The 23,696-nt window shown below is 42.2% G+C and overlaps 1 protein-coding gene across 2 annotated transcripts in view; it reads left to right on the top strand.

Moving 5' to 3' along the window:
- FBH1 (F-box DNA helicase 1) overlaps positions 1-23,696 on the top strand; it is a 664,229-nt gene that overhangs the window by 276,802 nt on the left and 363,731 nt on the right. For both annotated transcript variants that reach the window (XM_078677274.1, XM_078677281.1), the window contains 2 exons: positions 11,778-11,946; positions 21,569-21,791. In XM_078677274.1, the coding sequence (XP_078533400.1) occupies positions 11,778-11,946; positions 21,569-21,791 (392 nt within the window). The remainder of the gene's footprint in view (positions 1-11,777; positions 11,947-21,568; positions 21,792-23,696) is intronic.

Genomic DNA, 23,696 nt, shown 5'->3' with positions numbered 1-23,696 from the left:
CTCGGCTGCAGTGGGGCGCCCCTTGGTGTTTCACTCGCTATGCAGCTGAGTTGCGTGCGCACTTGCGGCGAATAGGCCGAAGGCAGCACAACAATATTTTCGGAATGGAAGACACCACAAGGCGTTGAGATTCGGTTGGCACCGAGGTGGTGTCTAGCAAGTTGCCGCACTGGTGTGGCCATCCTACAATGCTGCTCCGAATAACGGCGTGGGGTGCCCGAAGGGGGGGGGAGGCGGCGTGAACGGGCCCCCCCAGGTGGAGGCTCGTCTGCTGTAGTGGGGCGCCCCTTTACCGTTTCAGTTGCCATTCAGCTGAGTTTCGGCCGCTCTTGATGCTACAGCGACAGGCGGCTGCAACAGGACTCTCAAAATGGCGGCCTGTTCTTTGGATTTGGGCCTGGTCCACTAAAATGGCCCTGGGACACCTTAGAACTCGGACGCTCGAATTTTTTTTCCTTTCCTCTACATGCAAAAAAGGTAAATGCCCGGTACGTTACCTGCCTCATCTGCCACGATGTACTCTCCAGAGGAACCGAAAAAAAATATAGTTATGGTAACTATACCATGCATCGTCATATGGAGAGGTGGCACCGATTAATTATAGTGCTGCACAAAAGAGAGATTTGGAGGAGAACCCCCGACTTGCCAGTACATTCATCAAAGAAGTGGCACTTACAGCATCAGAGGCAAGGGAAACGGTCCCAAATATTTAGAAGAACTTTGGAAAGATTAAAATGACATGTTTAGATTGTGGCAAATTAATTTCATGTGGACAGATGAGTGTTACTCTAATAAATACAGCATATGAACATCATCATAGTCGATGGTTGGTGGAGACATTTTGACTATATCCTGGACCTGCCCGTCCTCGCCCAAAATGGCGCCGGAATAAATGGGACTCGTAACTCCTTGTTGTGTACTGGTTGCACAACCTTGATATCACGAGATACGTATGCAGTTTTGAAGCACATGGCGGGCGGAGACGAGAATTGATTGAATATTTCGACATCCCTATTGATATTAAGTTCTGATGTGTTATTGATTACTGTACTATTGAAAGTTCGAATTAACGTCACCCATGGTACTTGCCCGCAAATGTATATCTAGATAATTTTATTGTAACTGGCCCTGTCGTATTTTAATTATAAAATGTACGTCCACCGATTCCGCAACTGTTAGACACCTTAGTTCTTGCAACCTAATGGCCCGCCCGTTACGTTCCTCTACAGTGTAAATGTCTACTCATCATATACGATTACAGTTTGCTCCGTGGCCGGCCCACGTGGTTATAGGCCCGTATTTGTATACTGACATTTTCACAATAAAGGTTTTTAAAAGAAAACATGGTAGTAGTATTTACATTGGTAAAGTTTTTAATAATAGTCACTGTTTTAGAATCAGTAAAAGGCAAGTGAAATAAAGCAGTCCAATTACATGAAGGGTAAAAGGTATAATACGCAGGAACGCAGTAAAGATAAATGGTCACGGGCTGTTGTGTTTTCTACTCCTGCAACATAAAGTGATCGATAAGAATCTGATATTCAGGCGTATCGGCGACTAAGACAGCAGGCCGAGCCTCTTTTGCTCAACGGCTCCGTCATGGGACGAAGAAACGCCCTTTTTCTCGAAAAAGGAATATATTTTACTTGCAGGACAGTGGTAAATTTTCCGGGAAAGTACATTAGCCTGGAACATTATAACATATGTTCAAGAAAAAATAATGTTCGAAAGTAATAAAAAGCGTAATTTTTAGGTCATATGACCAAGCCTTTCATCATTAGAATAAGAAAAGTAAAATGAACCAGTGAAAAGTTTTATTAACAAGTCACATGACCTGTTATGCTTACGTTACGCGCTGCGCGCCGCGCCCCGGATCGCTTCCGGGAAGCTGCGCTTCGCGCACCGGAGCACTTCCGGATGCGCTAACGCGGCGCGTCATATGACGCATTACGCGACAACGCAGGTCCAGAATATAGTCAAAATGTCTCCACCAACCAGCGGTCGGAACACAACCCCTTTCAGCAGGCTAAATAGTTCTGTTAAATGACAACAGAAGGGACAGGCAACAAGAACCATCAGTCAAAGAGGGGAGGGCAAGTTCTTCTCTACCGGGTCACGTTGGGGCGCTACCGGAACTGATCGAATTGGTAGTCTACAGTGTTTCTGGATGTTTCAGACTGAAGCTGGCGTCAGCATGAGAGCACCACCATCTCGTAGCTCCGTCGTGGCCATTCCACGAGCAATCATGGCAGCCGCTCCCCACCAGAAGCCTGCGGGAGTCGGGGGCCCCCAAGACTTTTGTAGAATCTTCAAGGCTGAGGGGACGCTTTCGAGAATGGAGCCCAAGCTCTAGCAGACAAGCGTCTGAGTTCCAAGGTGTCGCAGGGCCATTTTAGTGGACCACGTCCAAATCTGAAGAGCCGGCCGCCATTTTGAGAGTCCTGTGGCAGCCGTCTATCGCTGCACCGCAAGAGCGGGAGCAACTCAACTACATGGTGAGCGAGACGCTGTAGTCGAAAGAGCGGGCGGTAAACAGCTGAATAGCGGAAGAGGCACAGTGTAGCAAAAGCGGGCGGAATGGCAACTGAAACGGTAAAGGGGCGCCCCACTACAGCGTGTCTTTAGGTGAAACGGATTGTGGGACAAGGTCAAGAATGGAAGAGTCACCAAAAGGCAAAAAGTTCCGCTTGACCCCGGGAGCCGGCCACCTATGTCGGGGGCGATCTCAGGCCACACCAGGGCAACACGACTTGGGGAGGGGGCCGGAGCCAAGCGCCCCCTCCGAGTCCGCGCCATCACACCGTCCTTCGGGGGCCTCCGTCAAGCGGTTCAGGGTGGCACCGCATCACATTGTTTTCAAATGCAGTCACGTCCTCAAACAGCCCCCACTTACACACAAGTCACTGGATGCTGTCATCAGTGATGTCATCAGTGATGTCATTTGAGATGTCATCAGTGATGTCATCAGTGATGTCATTTGAGATGTTATCAGTGATGTCATTTGAGATGTCATCAATGATGTCATCAGTGATGTCATTTGAGATGTCAGTGTGTGAGTGTCTGTATACACTGAGTGTATCTAAGGTTATATTAGAGTCTGAAGAGGTTTATCGTATTAGCACAAGAATGATGTCAAATGAGATGTCATCAGTGATGTCATTTGAGATGTCATCAGTGATGTCATCAGTGATGTCACTGACCATGTCATGAATGATGTAATATGTGACATCATCAGCAGTGGATTGCGGGTGCGCGATATATAGTTAGTGCAACCAACTATATATGGAATTTCAATGGTTTTGTGTGAGTAAAATAAGGTTTTTTAAATGCTAATTCCTAACTATATATGGTCTCTAACCTATGGTTTTTCCAGTAATATATATATATATATATATATATATATATATATATATATATATATATATATATATATATACACACACCAATAACATATTTACAAAAAAATCTAAATAAATTAAAAAGTAAACACCTTAAAATGTAGTGAAAATTACTTTGCACATTCAAAACATTAATTAAAAATATAATTTTAAATAAACAATAACATATACATGATAACAATATAACAATTATTACATGTAATATATCTATTATTCCGACGACCATATATATAAAACTATGCAAACTACTATAGTAGAAATATAAAACATTTACTACTCCCACTTCACGCAATACAAAAATAATAAAACTGATTAAAATTTACAAATCTCCTTCCAGTAAATGCAACAGTAGTGAAAGTGTTTGTTTGCAGATAGGTAATATTTACTATAACCATTCCAGCCAGTACAACAGCGGGGAAACTGTTTGATGGAGGAAGGGTAACATTTACTATTCCAACTCCAATCCTTATAACAGTAGAGAAATTGTTAGATTATGGAGTAGTAAAATATACCATTCCCACTCCAGTCAATACAACAGTAGGGAAACTGTTGAATGGTGGAAGGGTAACATATACTATTCCTAATCCAATGAGTGAAACTGTAGGGAAATTGTTGAATTGCGGAGGAGCAAAATGTACTATTCCAACTCCAGTCATTACAACAGTAGAGAAAGTGTTGGATTACGGAGAGGTGAAATTTACTATTCCCACTCCAGTCAGTGCAACATTAAAAACAAGAACAAACAAAATATCTTGAACAATTTTTTTTATTTAAAAGAACAAAATAAATAAAGAAAAAGACAAATATTTTTAATAATAAAATAAAAAAAATAAAAAACATATTACAATGTTAATAACATATCACAAATACCTACAAATATTATACCTAAAATACAAAAATATTATTGATATAAATAAACTTTATTATTTAGAAATGACTTAACAAACAAATATGTACTCCATACATTTAATTTACTAACTTCCCACCCTAAAACCCCACAAATCTCACAACCTGCACCTTACACTTAACGTAAAAAAAATAAATATTTACACTATTATGAATGTGTCCTCATGCATTGCAACTGGTGCTCGTGTAAAGCGCTCTGATACCCCATACCTTTGGGTCAAGTTTGCGCTATATAAAACGCTGTAAAAAAATAAATGTGTGTATATGTATATATATATCAACAAACCAAATATTAATTAAATATTAATTATTAATGAATTGAAACTAATGTACTTTCCTCAATATACCCTTACAAAACCCACAACACACATAAAATGTAGCAAGCAATATTTACAAAACTAACATACTTAAGTATAACATTAATAATTAATATTAATTTACCTAAAAATTATTAATTACTTAGAATTAATTTACTTCCCTCCCCATATCCCTACAAAACTCACAACCCACATCTATAATAAAATAAAAATTAACAATCAAGTAACAGTCTTCTCCTGTATCTGGTCAAACATCAGCTGACGGGAGATGACTGTTACTAAATCACTAGCAGAGTACAACACTTGATGCATTAAAGGAATAACATGATTGACCAAGGAATGGTACTAACTTAATTTGATGCTGGCGTTTCCCACCAAGAATTCTCGAACAGTGCTCACTATAATACTTTGCCATGAAGAAGCCCTCTCTAGGGTTAAACACGTTGGCTGTACATATTTGTCATAAGAATCGAAGAAATAAAGATTCATCAACGCACAACAAAAAACCTGTGATAGAACGGTTTGTGAGCACTGTAATATCACCGAATAATTTGTATTGCCTCTCATCTTTCTGTCTATACTATATTTTTACAAATTATATTAATAACTTTGATATTTTAAAAATCAATGTTACTTACCTTAAGTCGGTATTCTTCGATATTCTTGCTCACGATATTTCCATACCTCGTTATTTTAGACTCCATCTTTTGCTGTGGAGATATTTTGTCCTTGATATTTTGTCTTAATGCCATTTGTCCAACTGCCTTTGATTAGACGATGTGATCAGATATTACCTAAAGTGGTGTTTTCTAAAATGTCCTTAAATGTTTACCCTTATTTCGTTGCTCAAATATTTGTGAATGATTATTTCCCCAAGGGAGCTATTCCTAAGAAATTGTTGTACAAATATAAAACACTCAGACAGTGTGCTGGCTGCACAAAGTGTGTGGCAATCTTCCTTTAAAAAAAGAGCAATTGAAAGGAAAAGTTACGTTTCCTAACTGCTCTTATGTCATTTGCTAATGCACACTAGACTGCTGTAATAGTGGCATGGTGTCACATTGCTTAGAAACTTTGTAGTATGTTAAAAGTATTGCGCACACAGTTACCACCTTTGTGTAGGAAATATGTGTGACATATCACAGTGACTTTGAGAGACCATGACTGGCTGGTGTTACTTTTCTTTACACCCTCCATTTCCAACGTCGTTCCAAGTTACATTTTCAATATAACCACTCACTATGTAAATAAGCTTTATTTTATGTAAAGGAAAATGTTACTTACCAGTAGACATCTGTTCATGTAGAGCTGTAGAGTCATATGCTGTGCACAACCCTGCCATCTAGTGTTGGGTCCGGATGTTTACAAGTTGTTTTTCTTCGAAGAAGTCTTTTTCAGTCACGAAATATGGTGACTCCTCCTTTCGGTATAGTAGTATGCATGGGCATCGACTCCATTGTTAGATTGTTTTCCGTCATAGGGTGAGCATGGTGTTAGTATTGTATAAAGAGATGACCATGCATATGTATGTACTAAGTGCTGAATTAAATAATTAAAGCTGCAACAGGAATAGGTACCCGGGGAGGCGGGTGGACACATGTGACTCTGCAGCTCGACATGCCAAGAACAGATGTCTACTGGTAAGTAATATTTTCCGTTCGAGGCATGTGAGCTGTTGATCACATGCTGTGCATAGACTACATAGCCGTTTGCTCCCAAAGCGGAGGCGAACCTATAGCTGTTGCAGCTGTCTGAAATAATCTTTTGAGTACTGCCTTGCCTACATTAGCCTGTTGTCTGGATAGCACATCTACACAGTAGTGTTTAGTAAATGTGTGTGGAGTAGACCATGTTGCAGCTTTGCAGATGTCTGCATTGGGAATGTTGCCTCAAAAGGCCAGAGTAGCCACTAGTTTGCGGGTGGAATGAGCTGTAGGGGGTGTGGGTAAAGTCCTTTTTGCTTTAGCATAACAAGTCTGGATACATTTCACAATCCACCTTGCAATACCGGATTTTGAAATTGCATTGCCATTATGTGCTGGAGCAAAGGCAACAAATTGTTGCTTGGTTTTACTAAAGGGTTCTGTCCTTTTAATATAATATAATAATAAAGTAATGCTCTTCTTACATCCAATGTGTGAAGAGCTCTTTCTGCCACTGAATCAGGATGTGGGAAGAATACTGGCAACTCCACAGATTCAAATGAAAGGCAGAAACTATTTTTGGTACAAATTTTGGGTTGGTATGAAGAACCACTTTGGCATTGTGTAAACGGAAAAATGGTTCTTCGATTGTAAATGCCTGTAGCTCACCAACTCTCCTCAGCGATGGAATAGCTACGAGGAAAGCAACTTTCCATGTGAGAAACTGTAGCTCACATTTGTGTAGTGGTTCAATTGGTGGACCCAGTAACCTGGTAAGTACAATATTTAAGTTCCACGCTGGTGCTGGAAGTCTTGGTGGAATCACTCTTTTTAGCCCTTCCATGAATACTTTAATAACCGAGACCCTGAAAAGTGAGAACTGCTGTCTACTCTGCAAATATGCAGCAATGGTAGCCAGATATAACCTTATGGATGTATATGCTAAATGTGAGTGTTGCAAATGCTGTAAGTAACAGATGCTGTTTTTTACTGCAGCATCTAGTATGGTAATGTGGTTGTTATAGCAGTATATAACAAACCGCTTACACTTGGCTGCATAGCAAACCCTAGTGGTAGGTCTCCTGGCCTCTTTAATGATGTTCATTCAGTCTGGTGAGAGGTTCAGATAACCAAACCTTATGACTTCAGGAGCCAGATCGCAACGTTGAGCTACTATGGATTTCGGATGCCTTATGTCTCCATGGTTTTGATGTGGTACACACAACAGTTATTTCAGGGTTGTGAACCATGGCTGTCGAGCCCATGTGGGAGCAACCAGGATCAGAGTCAGGGATGCTTGCCTGAGCTTCCGAACCACTAACGGAAGGAGTGGGAGAGGCGGAAAAGCATAAGCAAACATCCTTGACCAGTTCATCCATAGGGCATTGCCCTTGGATTGTTGGTGCGGATACCTTGCGGTGAAGTTTGGCCATTTTGCATTGAGGTGAGTCGCAAACAGATGTATGTGCGGAAACCCCCAGATTTGGAAGGACAGAAGGAGAACTTTAGGATTAAGTTCCCACTTGTGGATCTGTTGCTTTTGCCTACTGAGCATGTTTGGTATTTTGATTGCTTTCTCCTGGTAGGTGTACTGCGATGAGCTAGATATTCACAGGAATGGCCCACCTCCAAATCGTCTGTGTGAGATGTGACAGGTAGAGAGTGTCCCCCCCCCCTTGTTTTTGAACATAATACATTGCTGTCATGTTGTCTGTTCGAATCAAGACAGCTTTGCCTATGAGGTGGGTCTGAAAAGCGTTCAGTGCTAGTAAAATTGCTAGCAGTTCCAGGTGATTGCTGTGCAGCTGCTTCTGCTTCTGACTTCACAGTCCATGAACGGTTGGAGTATGGAGATGTTCTCCCCAACCTGTTAGCGTTGTGTCTGCTGTTAAGATCGCCTGTGGGAATCGGGTTGATGAATGCCCACCCTTTGGGCAAGTTCTGTGGATTCCACCACTGCAGAGAGCGATGGGTGCGGCGGTCCACCAACACTAGATCTTTCAGTTGACCCTGTGACTAATTGCACTGAAGAGCTAATTATTCTTGAATGGGACGCATTTGAAATCATGCATGTAGGACTATTGTGTTGCAGGATGCCATAATTCCTAGCAATTGCATGAACACTCTTGCAGGTAGCGATTGGTTGGATTGGAATTGGGAGATTAGGGTTTGAATATTGTGTATTCTGGTCGCAGTTGGAACTGCTAGAGCTTTTTGAGTATCTACAGTGGCCCCCAAGACATGGAAGGCTGCAGATATGATTTCGTCAGATTGATTATGAAGCCTAGACTGTGTAACAGTTGTAATTTAGTCTGTGTGCTGGAGACACTTTTGATGGGAGCTGGCTTTGATAAGCCAGTCATCCAAATATGGGAAGACATGTATGTTTTGTCTCATTAAATAAGCTGTGACTACTGCCAGACATTTGGTAAACACTCAGGGAGCAGTGGTGACTCCGAAGGAAAGTACTTTGAATTGGTAGTGATGACCCGCTACCACGAACCTTAGGTATTTGTGATGAGCGGGATGGATTGGGATATGGAAGTATGTGTCTTTTAAGTCCAGAGTGGACATTAAGTCGCCCTGTTGCAGCAGTGGAAGCACTTTTTGTAGAGTGACCATATGGAGATGGTCGGAGTGAATGTAGAGATTTACCTCTCTGAGGTCCAATATGGGTCTTGAGTGATCCGGCTTTCTTGGGAATTAGGAAGTAAAGGTAATAGATGCCTGTCCCCTGATATTTTAATGGGACTGGGCCTATTGCTCCTTTTTTCAGAAGAGATTGAACCTCTTGTTTCAACAGGTGAAGGGCTTCTGGAGACATTTTGTGTGTTTTCGATGGAATGTTTGGATGGTTGTTGGTAAGGTCCAGGCAATAACAATATTGGATAATTTGTAATACCCATTTGTCTGAAGTGATGGTAGTCCAGACGGGCAGAAATTGCGTTAGATGCCCCCCTACAGGAACTGAATGGTTAGTTCTGGTAGTGTAAAAGAGTCACTGTTTGGTAATTGTCAGGGAAGCGCGTGTTGAGTTGCCTCTACCTCTTCCCTTTCCGTTAATTACCCTCCACTGAAATAGCCTCTTGAAGAGGGCGATTGAGTATTTCTCTTGTAAGAGGGGGAGGGAGTTTCTGTTAACATAGTCTTGGAGCTCACCCTATAATAGGAGTGAGAAAAGCAACCCCTACCTGAAGCTGATTGCTAATCCCCCATGGACTTACCAACCTCAGTGTCTTTTTTAATCTTTTCCAGCGAGGTGTCAACTGCTGGACCAAAGAGGTGTTCCTTATCGAATGGTTGATTAAGAATAGAGGCTTGCACTTCAGGTTTAAAACCTGAAACTCTTAACCAAGCATGCCTGCGTAATATTATTGCCCTCTTGAATAAGGTCATTAGCTTTAGACTTATGCTCATCAGGTACAAATTGCATGAGTTTCTCAAACTCATCGTAGTGGGCTCTATCGTAACAAGCTAATAAAGCTTGATCATTAGCCATTCGCCAGTGATTGGTCACTTGCAATACTACTCTTTTGCCAGAGGCATCACTTAACTTTGACTCCTTATCAGGAGGAGGGGCTTCACCTGTAGACTGTGACTTAGCTCTCTTACTTACGCTTGAAACTACGAGAGAGTCTAAAGGCAGCTGGCCTTTTATGTATGCAGGGTCAGTAGGTGCAGGTTTGTACTTTTTGTCCACTCTAGGTGTAATTATTCTGTCTTTCACCGGATCTTTAAAAATGTAATCTGCATGCTTAAGCATTACAGTAAATAAAAAATATATATATCCGTATTTGTAAAGTGCAACTACTCACCCTTAGGAACGTCGGACCGAAGTTCTTTATCGAGAGTCTTTTTTTTTTACTTGCTGTTTTCAGCGTCAAAAGTTTCGGCTCCGAGGTTTTTGGCTCGGAAGATTTAAGGTTGGATAACGGTGGGTCACCAGGACATGCTTTGGTTACGGAACCGAATATTTCAGGTTGGTGCCAGTAGGGTGCCGAGCCTGAAGGCCTTTTTTGGGATTTTGGCGACGGGCCCGGAGGTGGGGTGCTTGAAACTTTCTATTGGTGCCGTCCTTAGCCCGAGAGCAGAGGCGGGACCGGGGACTCTTTGTGGATGAAGCGGCCGGGAAGTGAAGGTTAGGTACTCACGATACCTTGACCTGGGGTGATTTGATCTTCGACATCGGACTCGGTTTCAGACACAGCAATGTGTTCTTCCTCTCGCTTTGGATTCTTCATGGTCGGAATTTTCCCTAAAAAGATCCCCTTTGGAGCCGCCTAGCTGATGCATTTCGTGACGTCGAGCCCGACAGTCACGGAGCGTCTTTATTGATCGAAACAATCAGCACGCTTCGCAGTCCTTCTCATCTGTTGTGGAGATAGGCAGAGGTTGCACACTTCGTGCAAGTAGGTGCGCGGAAACTTAGCGCAACACCCAGGTCACTACTTAAATGGAGTCTGTTCCATTGACTGCTATCAAGCCCGACGCGGGTACGCCCAACGGCCATCCATAAGCCTTCCGATCGAAGGTCTTCTTCTTGAATAGAATCGCAAAGGATGGTAAACGCGTTCGAGAAACGATACCGTCGAGGGTAGTGGATTGCGCACCGAGGGGAACCCGAGAAACGGTGTTGAACCGGAGCGCTGCAATTCACATGCGTACCGGCAAAAAAAATCTAACAATGGAGTCTATGCCCATGCGCACCATACCTCGTGACTGGAAAAGACTTCTTAAAAGAAAAACAACTTGCAAACATCCCTATCCAACACTAGATGGCAGGAGTGTGCACAGCATGTGATATACAGCTCACATGCTTAGAACATTATTTTATGTTGATATCCTGAACATCTGACATGTATTCTACTATCGTGGTTGGCACAAAAAAAGAATATCCTATTGCAAAACCTCTTCAGGGTTCTTGTTGGTATCAGCAGAGAGGTTAGAACTTCATTGAAAGTGATTTGTTGGTAGAATTATAATTTTATTTTGAAAATGTATCTCATGATTGCTGCTGAGCACATTGTCATGGTGAAATGCACAACTATACTTAATAACTTTTACAGTGCTTTTAAAAACTTGTGTGAAACATTTAAAAATCAACATTTGGTAATCGAGAAAGAGCAAGTTGAGTTTTTCACTGTCCCAGGACGTTTCGATTTCCATTTCAAAGCAATATATTCAAGTCTTCCAAACATAGTTTCTCAGTACTTAACTATTGTTCTAATGCACTGTTATTGTGGATCCTGAAAATATTTTTCATAATCTTCTTTGTAGTCCAAGATCAATGTAGTTGAGATTTACTTGCCTTTAATATTTATGCGTCATATACGTTGCATACCTTTTTTCAACTCTATAAAGGTTTACCGACATGAACATTAAACTTGTGGACTGAGACTTTAATAGTTCATAAGGGAGTTTGCATTACCAGTTTCTGTAAAGTCATCATTAAATGGAGAGCTTAAAAATAATAGAGATTGTGAAAATTATTCTTTTTTAAAATATTTTCGTAGGCACTGGCAAAACATCGACTCTGATAAAGTATGCCGAGAGGAGACCGCATCTTCAGTTTCTTTATGTAACCTTTAACAAGTCCATCTCAGTTCAAGCTTCACGGATATTCCCCAGCAATGTTGAATGCAGAACCTTCCATTCATTGGCCTACTATCATGTTGGAAAACTGTAAGTGACAGAATCTCAGACATATTTAATTTCATATATTGTCTGGTTCGTAGTATGAAAAGATATATTTCATGTCTACACTAGGGTTGTCTAACATATGTGCAGGAGGGCTGCTGGGGCCACACCTGATTTTCTCGATGACCCCAGAGCTTGTAAATCATTTCAATTTAAATACACTGTAAGTAAATGTATTATATGTGAATGTATTGAAAATCTGGTCGTGGTCTGCCCTCGTGGACTGACTTTTGATACCCCTGGCCTGAGCTTGGCATTATGTATCAACATGTCAGTTCTAGAGGATGCAGAAATGCTTGTTTTCACATTTGTTCACATATTCTTGTTTTATATTTTTATTTTATTTATTTATTTATTTTTTTATTTAATATTCACATACTCTGTGCATCTAGACACTTGAAGTCAAATGTAAATCAGAAACATGCACTCCCCTCCATGTTTGTTTCTCTGAAATAGGGATTTGAGAAAAAGCTTTACTACTGGTATTGAAGGAGCCATATAGGAAAATTCTATAGTATCAATTACGTGGAACCAAATAGTTCAATGTTGACTATGGAGTAGAACAGCAATGAAATACATGCACACATGTATTCTTTGAGAAGTTTCATAACTAATGGTTTCTGAGAATTTCAAAATGAGAATAGACATGGACGTGGTTGTAATGTATGATATTTGAGGTCTTTATAGAGGTTCCACAAATGTAAAGCCATGAAAATAGTATTTTGATTTAATAAGACCGTGTTGTTTGCCTAATAATGTTAACCTAGTTTTGGTTAATATTGTTTTAATAAATTTGTTTTTTAAACCTAGTGGAGTATTATTACAAATTGCCTACTTGAAGTACTCAATAAGCAGCACATTTTTCGCAGTGCCCAGAGTCCAGGTTATTTTAAACTTAACTGTATTAGATGACTCAAACATCCACGTTTTGTGCAACACCATCAGTCCCACCACTAAACCACAGTTCAGTATCACCACATAGTGTACATCCTCTTAACATGTTAGTGTCCCTCCACATAGCCTAGATTTTCTCCCATCGTTCAGGGCAGCCATTCCACTAGAAAAACTATTTTTCTATACTCACACATTAGTTTATTACAATTCTTCAAATAACCATCTTTGAGGTCCGTGTATTGCCCCCATTTTGAACAGTGTCCCTCCTTGCAAGCATCAGGTCCAAACCACGTAGGGTAATCCGTGGCTCACCTGGGTCTGCTGACGCCGAGCGTGTTCAGTGTTCAAGCCTCCACTGCAGCGCCCCCATTCCCTCTGTTTGAGTGATTTTTTTTTAGGCTGGTGGGTTTAACCTGAATACTGCAAGCTCGGCTGAGGAACTACATTAAGCCGCTTCTGCTGCCGCCTTAGGTGTCTGTTTAAATGATCGGTTGCTCAAAAGGAGGCCAAAGTGCCCAAGGACACCAGTAGCACAAAAGGAGCGCATAAGAAAAATAATAATAATAAACAAGAAGGATCCTAAAGGGTGTCCAAAGCATCCAACGTCAGGCGAGTGGGGAGCCTTCAGGAGGCAGTGCCTCGAGAGTCGAGTGGAGCGGGGGCTCAACCTGCATCTGCCTGCACCTGGGCACAGTGCACCCTGGGCCTTCCTCGTGATCTCAAAGCCCCAATCCAAACACAGAGCCCTGACCTGCACTACCTCTGCTCCACCCTGATGCCGCAGGCCGCATTCAGGACGAGGTAAACATCCAGCAGCGCCCAGCATCACCTGAAGCAGATTGGGGCTGCACTGGGGGCTTGAGTCTCTCCAAGGGAACACAGCACATACACAAACACGGAAGCACTGTCAAGGAGTTGTGGAGGAGAGCACTGAGCACAGAGTTCCTGCTTGAGGAAATGTTTAAACAAAAGGGGGTAGTGAGGTGTTGGTGTCTGTGGTATAGGGCTGGAGGGTATAGGTGGAGTTCGAGCTGCTTTATTGGGGCCTGCATCGACGTTCTAGTTGTCTCCCCCCCCCCACCCCTCCACTATATAGCTTATACCTGGCTTACTCACCAAAAGAATCTGCCCACTATAGCAGCAAAGGCATCATTGCATAAAACCGTTCAAATTACTGCCACCCAAAAACTCAATCTAACAATAAAAAAGGTAACATGGATTAAGATCAGAGATGCCCAGGAAACTGAGGACTCTGCTTCTGAACAGGGAATGGGCAGTGACAATGCTGGACAGCGCAGCAGTAGTCACATTAGCTCTACAGAACATAACACTTGATATCAGAGTAAGTGTCCCACATTGTTTACACAGAATAACACTTCAAATAGAAGGGGACACACAAAGAGAAGTGAAGGGTCTCTTTTGGAAGGTCCTGACACATGGTTATGACATTCTTTTGGCTGAAAAAGATTAGCCACCTGAGTTCGTTATAGATTGCCCAATGGGGGGAGAAATAATTTTACCTGTTTTCTCCGACCTCGTAGCAGAATCAGTTAAAAATGTATACATGCAGGAGTGGGCGTCTGCTTTAATGCCTGCTCTATACCGCAGTCATATTGAGTGGGATGATGAGTCTCCTCATCACGAGATCCCATTAAAAACTATCCCTCAACCGCAGAGACAGTCCCCAATTTAACATGAAGCAAAGAAAGAAGTCCAAGAAATACTAAATCAACTTGAGGACCAGAGTATAATAGAGATTTGCACCTAATCTATGAATAATCCTTTGTTTCCCGTAATGAAACCCTACAATTCATATAGTTTAGTCTTAGATTATTGACATTTAATTGCATCCACATGCACATTTGCAGTACAGAATGCATGCGCACAGTGCTGCACTGATGAATAACGTCGTCCGGAAAAAATACAATACAACACTACACATCTCAAATATGTTTTTGCTGCCAGATTATAGCGGCTGGGTTTCAGCATTGATTTTGTCGTTTGCCACAAGGGTATAATACTAGCCATGGTCTGGTTTCAGTATTGATAGATCGTGTCCTTTGTAGATGACATTTATCTGACTGACGATGAATTAATGGAACATTTGACTAGAGTCTCCAGCACCAAATCTAGGCCGGCTCATAATTGGCGACTGCACTAGTCTGGATGGGGCTTTGCGTATCCCCTGGCTGAACTACATAAAAGAACAAGCTGGCTGGCTTGGCCGCCCGATCCGTTCTTGAACCCAGGGGTATTGAGCAAACTGCTATTAGAGCACTGCAAAAGCAGTTTTTGGACAAGCGGCAGTTGCTCAGGGAGGAGGTGGAAGTAGTAAAACCATCTGTGAGGAGTCATGTTATATTAAGTATGGGGCCAAAAATGCAGCCTTATCTAACCTACGTAAATAAGCCATATCACCGCTTCATACTGATTAGATTTCATTTGAATTTGGTCCCTTGGCTATTGGCATTTCCCCTAGGCTACTTGAAGCCTGACTCGCTCAAACCCTGCACCTGTGATAATTTTTCAGACCAGGATACATTACATTTTATGTTCTTCTGCAGTTTTTATGACTCTCAGCATAGGTCTCACATCTTACCACTATTTAAAGATCGTCAGTTTGCTCAAGTGAGACGGGCTCTGACTTTTCTCTAAATGTTATCTTCTCCCATGGTTTGTTTGGCGGTTGCACACTTTTTAATATCGGCCATTAGATATAGGAAAAGGCCGCAGGCTTCAGTGTTAGTGCGTTTGGTGACTCAATGAGTATTAAATGAGATAGACCCAATACCCATTGGTCATTTATTTACTGCATCTTTGCACCGTGTATTGCCGTACCTATAGATGTTCGTGGACTCTGTAAATTGGGATGAGCTTGTATCTGCTTTGTACATAGTATATTCAGAACACAATTTTTAATGTTTTTTAATGTTTTATGTACTAATGTTCTGTAATGAATTGTGCTTTTATGACTCTAAGCTGTCGAATAAAGTATCCTTTGACTGACTGACTAGAGTAAATAACATAATGGTGGGCTTTGCTTACCTGGGCTACAAATGTAATTTAAAAAAATCTAAAATAGCCAACCTCAGTATCCTGTTTTTAGGACACAAGTTATCAAGTGAAGGGAAAACCACGGTGACACTTTTTTTTTAGAGAAATGTGCTTTGCTCCAACCGCCAACAATTCTGAAGAGACTACAATCCATTTTAGGATTTTTTAATTTTGGCAGAAGTAAAAATTCTTATCACGCAGAAAGGGTGAAACCATTCTATGACTTAATTTTGTCTTACTTTTCAGTGCATCACTGGACACAGGAACATACTGATATTTTACGTACTTTACAAGCGGATATGCTAGCTTCAAGGCATTTACACACACAGCTAACCTGGTGATCGGCCGTAGTCGCTAGACCTACCGGGTATACTTATATCACTTTCAATGAAGGTGATGCTGTACCTATAACCTACAAATCGCATCTGTACACAAACATTGAAATGCGTTTTGCAGCCACTGAAAAAATTCTCACCGCTGTACAGACTGCTATAATGAGAGGGAGCCCTGGCTCAGGGAAAATGCATAATTGTTGTTACCCCAGTACCAACTCTAGAGGCGATTAAAACTAGATCAAATTCATTCTATACATGTATAAAAAATCAATCGGCATTCAGTTCATTTTTCAAATTCCTAGAAAAAACGTAGGTACCTGCCGCATAGAGATTAAAAATCATGATACAGCATATATACGATTGGCATCTGGGTGTTATATTTCAGAAGTCTAAATGCTTCTTCGCAGCGCCTTGTACCTAGGTTCTTGCACAATTTATCAACCATCTTTGCCTTGTTTTATTATACCCAGGATAAAAGAAAAATACATGTAGTTCAGTCTCCTCTAGGCTACTGCATGCAGGGCACCACAGGGCAGAGCTGCCAGACCATTTATTAGTACATGTGCGAAGCGGAAGTGAGCCATGCCTGAACTGTAAATAGAGTTTCCTGGCTAATGCCGGTTTTATCTCATCTAGACATGGCTTCAAATTATAGGTATCCTTAGTTTTTAGGAAGTTATATGTTAGAGGACCATTGGCTGAGTATTCAAAAAGTTGTGTAATTTTACCCGCCTTATAGCTGCTAATTATTTGCGTGATATTCAAGAGCAGTCTACCTCTGGGTTTCTCCACAGACTCTACCTACCTAAATTGTGAAGACCTGCCTCAATACATGCAAACCATGCCAGTTGCCCTATGCAAGGGAGCCCCAGGACCTCCTTTAACTCTGTCCTATACTAAAGACAATTCAGGTGTCACCCATAATCGCCACCAGATGTTAGGGGTCTACAGCCAATTTTCTCTGCAATTTAGACTCCATTCATGTTCAAGAAGAAGTGGAGTTTCTTAAAGGATCACCTAATCTTATTTCTTGGTGTCTGTATTATTCTGACTGCAGTTATAGTATGCTTTATACTGTCCAGTCAGAATTAGCTTCAGCGTGTTAATTTGCTTGTTATAATTCTTCACATTTAGAACATGTTCCCCGCTGCAGTGTATGTAGCGGGGTTCAAGAATAGCACGGAGGCCAGTGATGCAGACAAACAAAGCTTCATTATTCTTTTCAAGAATTACAGGTAGGTGGGGTGGGTAAGTTCAGCCGTTGGACCAGTTCTTCTGATGATATTCCGATTCTATTCTACCCTCGTCGGTTCTTGCTCCTTTTGGTTAGCTTTCTCTTCTGGGGCATGTGGAGGAAGAAAGAGAGAATGATACTTTCAGCACAGAGTCCTCTAGCTTTCACATTGTTTCAGGGACCGGGGAGTGAGGGGACACCACACACTCAAGTGCCTCAAAATAAAAACAGTTTGGGTCACTACGGCGGCGTGTTCGGTGCTAAAAAAAAATAGTGAGGAAAAGAAAACAGAATGTGCAGGAGTAGCAGCAGGTTTGTAAAGTATTGCTGGGTGTTTGACCTAGGAGTCCGGAGTTCCCTTCCGCCCTACCCACCCTGAGAGCTGGCTCCGTACCTGTGTAAGCCACACTCCTCCGGAAGCGTGGCGTGCCAAATCACCGGGTCGTTGGCCTCCCGGCACTGCTCCAGTTTCTTCTTTTCTTGCCCCGAGTCTTGGATTCAGCTCCCCGTCTTCTTCGGCTACAGCGACGCTCGCGTTCTTCTCCTCCCGACCGGTGTTGATGCACACCAGCTTCCGTGTGGCGTCTGTCCTTATTGGTAAACCGGTATTGACGTCAGCTGCGGGCGGGGTTTCCTCTCCTGCGAAGCCCCAGTTAAAGGAACTGCCGTCCTCTTCTATATTTGTCAGACTCCAATGGGAATACAGTGGTGTGGACCATTCGTCATTCTGTTGGGAGACAAGAGGGGTAGAGGAAGAGTCGGGCGACCACCAGTTCATATAAGGATCAGTTTTCTCCTGGTCCGGACCAACCCCGTTACAGTGTACCTCATCAACTGATGATTTATGTGTTTTACTTCCACTTTGGAAATGAACGGGAGCAAGGAGATGGGCTGACATTTTCTGGAGTGGCTAAGTCCAGAGTAGGTTTCTTCAGCAGTGGTTAGATAGTAGCGTGTTTCCACTTCTTGGGAATCTGGCCTATTGTGAAAGCTAGATTGAGCAGATTGCATAGCCCGGGTAAGATGGTCTCTATTCCACGCTCCAAAATCATGGGGAAGGCTGGGTCAGTTGGTGAGTCAGATTTCACTTTGGATAGCATAGCACGCAGCTCTGTAGTAGATAGTATTGTAATGCTAAGGAAACCATCCGTAGACTCAGATGGTATCAACCAAATATCAGGACAGGAGGCCTCGTTAGCTTCCTTAGGGAAAGTTGTCTAGATCTTAGTAACTTTATCAGAGCTGAATTGAGCGATCAGATTGCAATTCTCCACTGAAGGGGTTGTTTGGGCAGAGACACGCTCCAAGGAACATGAGGATTTCACTATGGAGAAAAGTTCCTGTGACGTGTTCTGCATGTGCTCAATCTTATGAGCATAATGAAGAGGCAGTGTGATCCATATCTATTTGTGATACTCCTTCAGTGCCTTGTGGTAGTTACATTTCTCTACTACACTATAGTTCTTGCACCAAAGACGCGTTAAGTGTTCACAGGTCTTCTTTAGTAACAGTAATTCATCGTGTGAGAAAGTGCCATCTTTCTTGCATGGTATGCCCCCACTTTTTGCTGAATTGCTGATGTGCTTTGGCTGAGTGTGCCCTGGGCCCCTGCCAATCAGGTGCAAAGGGCCTGTGTTCCTTCCCTAAAACTGTTTTGAAACTAAAATCCAATTGGCATCTCTGGCCACATGTCAGCCCCTGGTAAATGGTACCCTAGGTACCCATGGCATTGTGACCAGAGAAGACCCCTGAGGGCTGTAGCACTTATTGTACCACCCTTAGGGGCCCTGCACCCTGACACACACACACACACACACTGCCTTTGCAGGCTGAGTGTCCGGGTGCAGAACTAAACAAAGAGTCGACATGGCACACATCCCTTGCCCACAAACCCACTGCCCTGGCATACATCAGTCACCCCTCTAGCTGGGTGCCCTATGCCAGTGGTGTGGGCACAGGTGCATGAGCCCTGTGCCCCTACAGCACCCAGGGCCATTCCTGGACACTGTAAGTGCAGTGATGCCATTAAGAGTTCATGGTGCTGGGAGGTTGTCATTACGAACTCCACAGCACCATAATGGCTACATTGAAGACTGACAAGTTTGATATCAAACTTCTCAGTTCATTAAACCCAAACTGATGCTAGTGTGGGATTTAATGTAAAATGCACTACAGAAGGCATCTTAGAGATGCCCCCTGAAACCTAACCAACCCCCAGCGTCCTGACTACGTGCTACCAAGGCTGCCACCACTAGACATGTTTCTGGACCCCTCAGGATGGGCAGGGGAAGCTTCTAAGGCATGCTGCCTTTTGTGAGCTTCTCCCTGCCACTTGCTGTACTCATCAACTGGCCCCCACAGGTTCTGACCCCCACTCTGGTGGGAAGACAGGCGGGAAACTCTAAGTGAGGAAAGGGGGTGTGCTAGCCTCTGCCAACCCCACCCCTCAGGTAGGAGAGGCGAGGTGAAGCACAACTAGGTTGCACCTAGTCTCGTTGACGAATATCACATCTAGGTGATGTGCACATCCCTTTGCTAAATCATGTAACTGCATGGACACGGACTAATCTGCCTCTGCTCATACCCGCCAAGATTTTGCTTACTTTTCAATTTGTTAGGTACATTTATTTAGTACAGATCATGTTGATGACACAAGAGCACTCTACAGTGCTCAGAATTAGAATTTTGTTATTTGCAGTAATACATTTAATTTACTGAAAGAAGATTGAAATCAGCGCCCTGAGAAACTCACAGGTGATTTGTTGTGCTTTATAAATCCTTGATTCTGAAACCTTAATCTTGACAGGCAGAGCTGAAAGGCAGTTCCTGTGGAAAGCATTGTAAGCTAAGCAAGTGATCTTAAAAAAAAAAAGTTTGGTATCAATAGACAACCAGTAGGTGTAGAATAGTTGACAAATTTTTGTATTTATGTCCACCCACCATCACTCTGGAGGTGTGTTAACAAATCTCTTTTAGTTGTCAAACGAAATAATGAGTCCTCCCCAAAAACACATTTCCTCTGGCAGTCCTGGAAAGAAACATGGCTTGAACCATGGTGTGAAATGAGTTACTTGTATAAATTATTTTATCTTTCTCTGTAGAGATGCAGTTGTAGTTGTCCAGGGCAGCAGATATATTTATTACAGGATTACATATTAAGCACATAATCCAGAACGGAGCCAGGGGATTTAGGTTGCCGCACAAACCATACAGTAATGCCATCCACGGTAACCATTGTTAGCCAAGGATCCAAACTGAGATGTCCAAGATAAAGTAATGCATCTTCCTTAGGTTAAACTTGAGGTAATCAACCTCCATCCAGTGCCTTAAGGCACCACGACCGACGCTCAATTTGCAGACCTCAAATATATTTGGTGATACAATTCATTGCCGCATTGTACAGGCTTACCTCAATATCCATGAAAATGTGTTTGAGTATTTCAAATAACACCCTTTACAGATTGAACAGAATGGGTGGGGACATGATAGATCATTGCACAATTTGAGAACTATGGGCACATAAGAGGCAAACCATTGCAGTTCCATTCCCCATTCTAGCCTCTGAGATGTTAAGAAGAAACTTATTTTCAACTTTATTGAATGTAGCAGAAAGTACATCTGCGCCAAGAGAAAGGATTACTCCTTGTCCAGTATGCAGAAGACATTATCAATAACCTGTAGCATGGTTACTTGTCATTTGAAGCCCATTTTGGTGTGGCCCTAGCAGAGAGTTGTAGAGCAACATAATGCTCAAACCATTGTGCCCAGGCATGAATGCTGGCTAAGACCTCCAGATTGTGGGTCGTTGACTACTTCTACTTGTATTGGGCAAATAGTTTAACTGTAGAAAATGAAATCTGTCTTTGTTTTATTGCTACCATATTTGTGTTACTTGTTCACTTCCGCTGAAAGTGAAGCTGTTGATGTGTATTCAGAAATATTGTTCTGCTAAAAATGGTTGGGAATCTTAAATGTGCACATCTTTCTTTTCTGAAGAGGGGTATTTTATTTCTAAATTTTAAAGGGAAAGATATATTTGCCTATTAACTCTTTTTGAAAAGTTAATTTTCATGTTCATATCTATTTGCAGCTACCAACAAAAGAAGAAGTTAAACACTTCCAAGTTGACACCCTTCACAGTCAACCTTGTTCTACCAAAAGGCCAGGCTGGTTTCATTAGGGCAAAAATGGTTGCTCAGACAGTTGAAGCCTTCTTTGCCTCTGCTGATGCATCCATCACTACAGAGCATGTGCCTGTGTGGCACAAAGATACACATGGGAAAAGGGTCATGGTAGACGAGGTGGAAAAACAGGTAAGTTCTACCATTTAAAGACGTGGCTATATTCTCAATATAACAACTGATTTGAGATTAAAACATTGTTTTAGTGTCGATGAGCTGGTATTGGTACTCTTAAGCAAACTTAATAAGTTCATGCATTTCCCTGACAAGCAGGATGAATTGTTTTATTCATCATCCACCATGACCATAAGATTTTATGATGATACAGACAAAACGCCCTTGGGTGAAAAGATGAAAGGTTTTCAAATTGTTACATTTCATTATTTCTGTCTCTGACGGATGTCACTGTGCACACTCCCACAGGCAAGAATCTCTCCAAAGTTTATGTACGTTTATACAAGCAAAGCATGGACGTGTAGTGAGGGAATGAGCATGCAACATCATAATTTTTTTGTTTAAATATCTTTATTTGCATTTTGTTGTTTTTTGTTTTTAAAAGACACGTTTCAAACTTACAGATGACAGTATACATATATAACATCAGGGGTCAGTTGGCTACATAAAACATGATAATTGTTATCATTTTCTCTACTGGGACATGTCAAATTGAACACAATATCAATTCCATATAACAAGAAAATGGCTGCCTATTATGACCTCTTTACACTGCATCCCGTTCAAGTGTCCAAAAGGGGGGCATTTTTAATGTCTATTGGAATAGCAAGATACTTATCTTGCCTTCCGTGATGTTGTTGTTGTATCTATGCGCCCAAATGTCACTTAGTCTGATTGTCCAAATCCGAACATGCAGTTGGAAAGAAAGGATAAAGTAAAATATGATACTATTTTCTAAGCAAACAAACTAACAAGGACATCATCTGATCGCCACGCCTGGGTTAACGTATGTAGGAAATTGGTAATGCCCATCCAACACTTCCTCATCAGGTTCGCCTTTCAGTCATCACGAGAAGTGTCTAATAGGAAGTGTGACCGGGCCACCCCTTCGTCGATGTTCATGTCTCTCGGGTACAGCTCATTGTCCTGTGTCAGTCCTTAAGCTATCCTGAGCTGCGAGTGTTGTGTGCCAGGAGTCTGTGTCCACATATCGTGCATCAGCCACCTGTGAGGAACTGTTTCCTCCCTCCCCCTCTATGCGTCTCAAATGCTCGAGTATAGTATCCCAGTGCTGCGCAATGGGGTATTTGCGTAATCCGGCTATTTCCTCTCTGCGCATTGATGTACTTTCTGCTTGTGCCTACACTATGAGCGATTTTCTCCAATTGTTAACAACTGGAGGGTATGTGTGTTCCATCTCTTGGTTATTAGTCTTTTTGCTACTATAAATCTAAGTCTATGAATCTGGATGTAACCTTGTGGTTCTTTGATCTGGGGAAAAGGCCTAATATACATACCTCCCATGTATGTGTTATTGGTCTGTCAGTGTGTAGTAAAGAACCACTACATTTAAGGGTTTCCAAGTACAACTTTATTCAGTCATAAGTAACAGGTGCTTCCAGCTTGGCGGCAGCAGCTAATCTCAACATTCTAACCCACACTCCAGGATGTGGGGTGGTTCATACCAAGTGGCCGGGAAGGAGAGGGGTGGTCGGGGAGAGGGAGAAGGAAAGAAAGATTACAACACACCTCCCTCCCATAGAAAAGATAGAGAGAAAATGAGCGAGGGGAGGGTGCAAAGGGAAGGCAGGGATGGGGGGAAAATATAGGTGTGTTCCCAAGGCACATGCTGTATCAATGGTGTGGGGGTCCCTGCTCTGATATACATTTGCAGAGATATGGTAATACTCTATAAAACATTGCTCAAAGGATGGGAAGCGTTAACGGATAGCGTTTCCTATATTAATCAACTGTAACTGTAATATGAATGTGAAATAATTACGGGGTTGCATTTCCAACGTTAAACAACTGTAATAAGACTGGTGCTTTTAAAAACTCAGGACAGGAGTAAGAAGGCTATGC

The sequence above is a fragment of the Lissotriton helveticus genome, chromosome 1_1, assembly GCF_964261635.1.
Source record: "Lissotriton helveticus chromosome 1_1, aLisHel1.1, whole genome shotgun sequence".
In the NCBI taxonomy this organism is placed as follows: Eukaryota; Metazoa; Chordata; class Amphibia; order Caudata; family Salamandridae; genus Lissotriton; species Lissotriton helveticus.
Note: the sequence above shows the minus strand (reverse complement) of the source record. Positions and strands in the feature narration are given on the sequence as shown.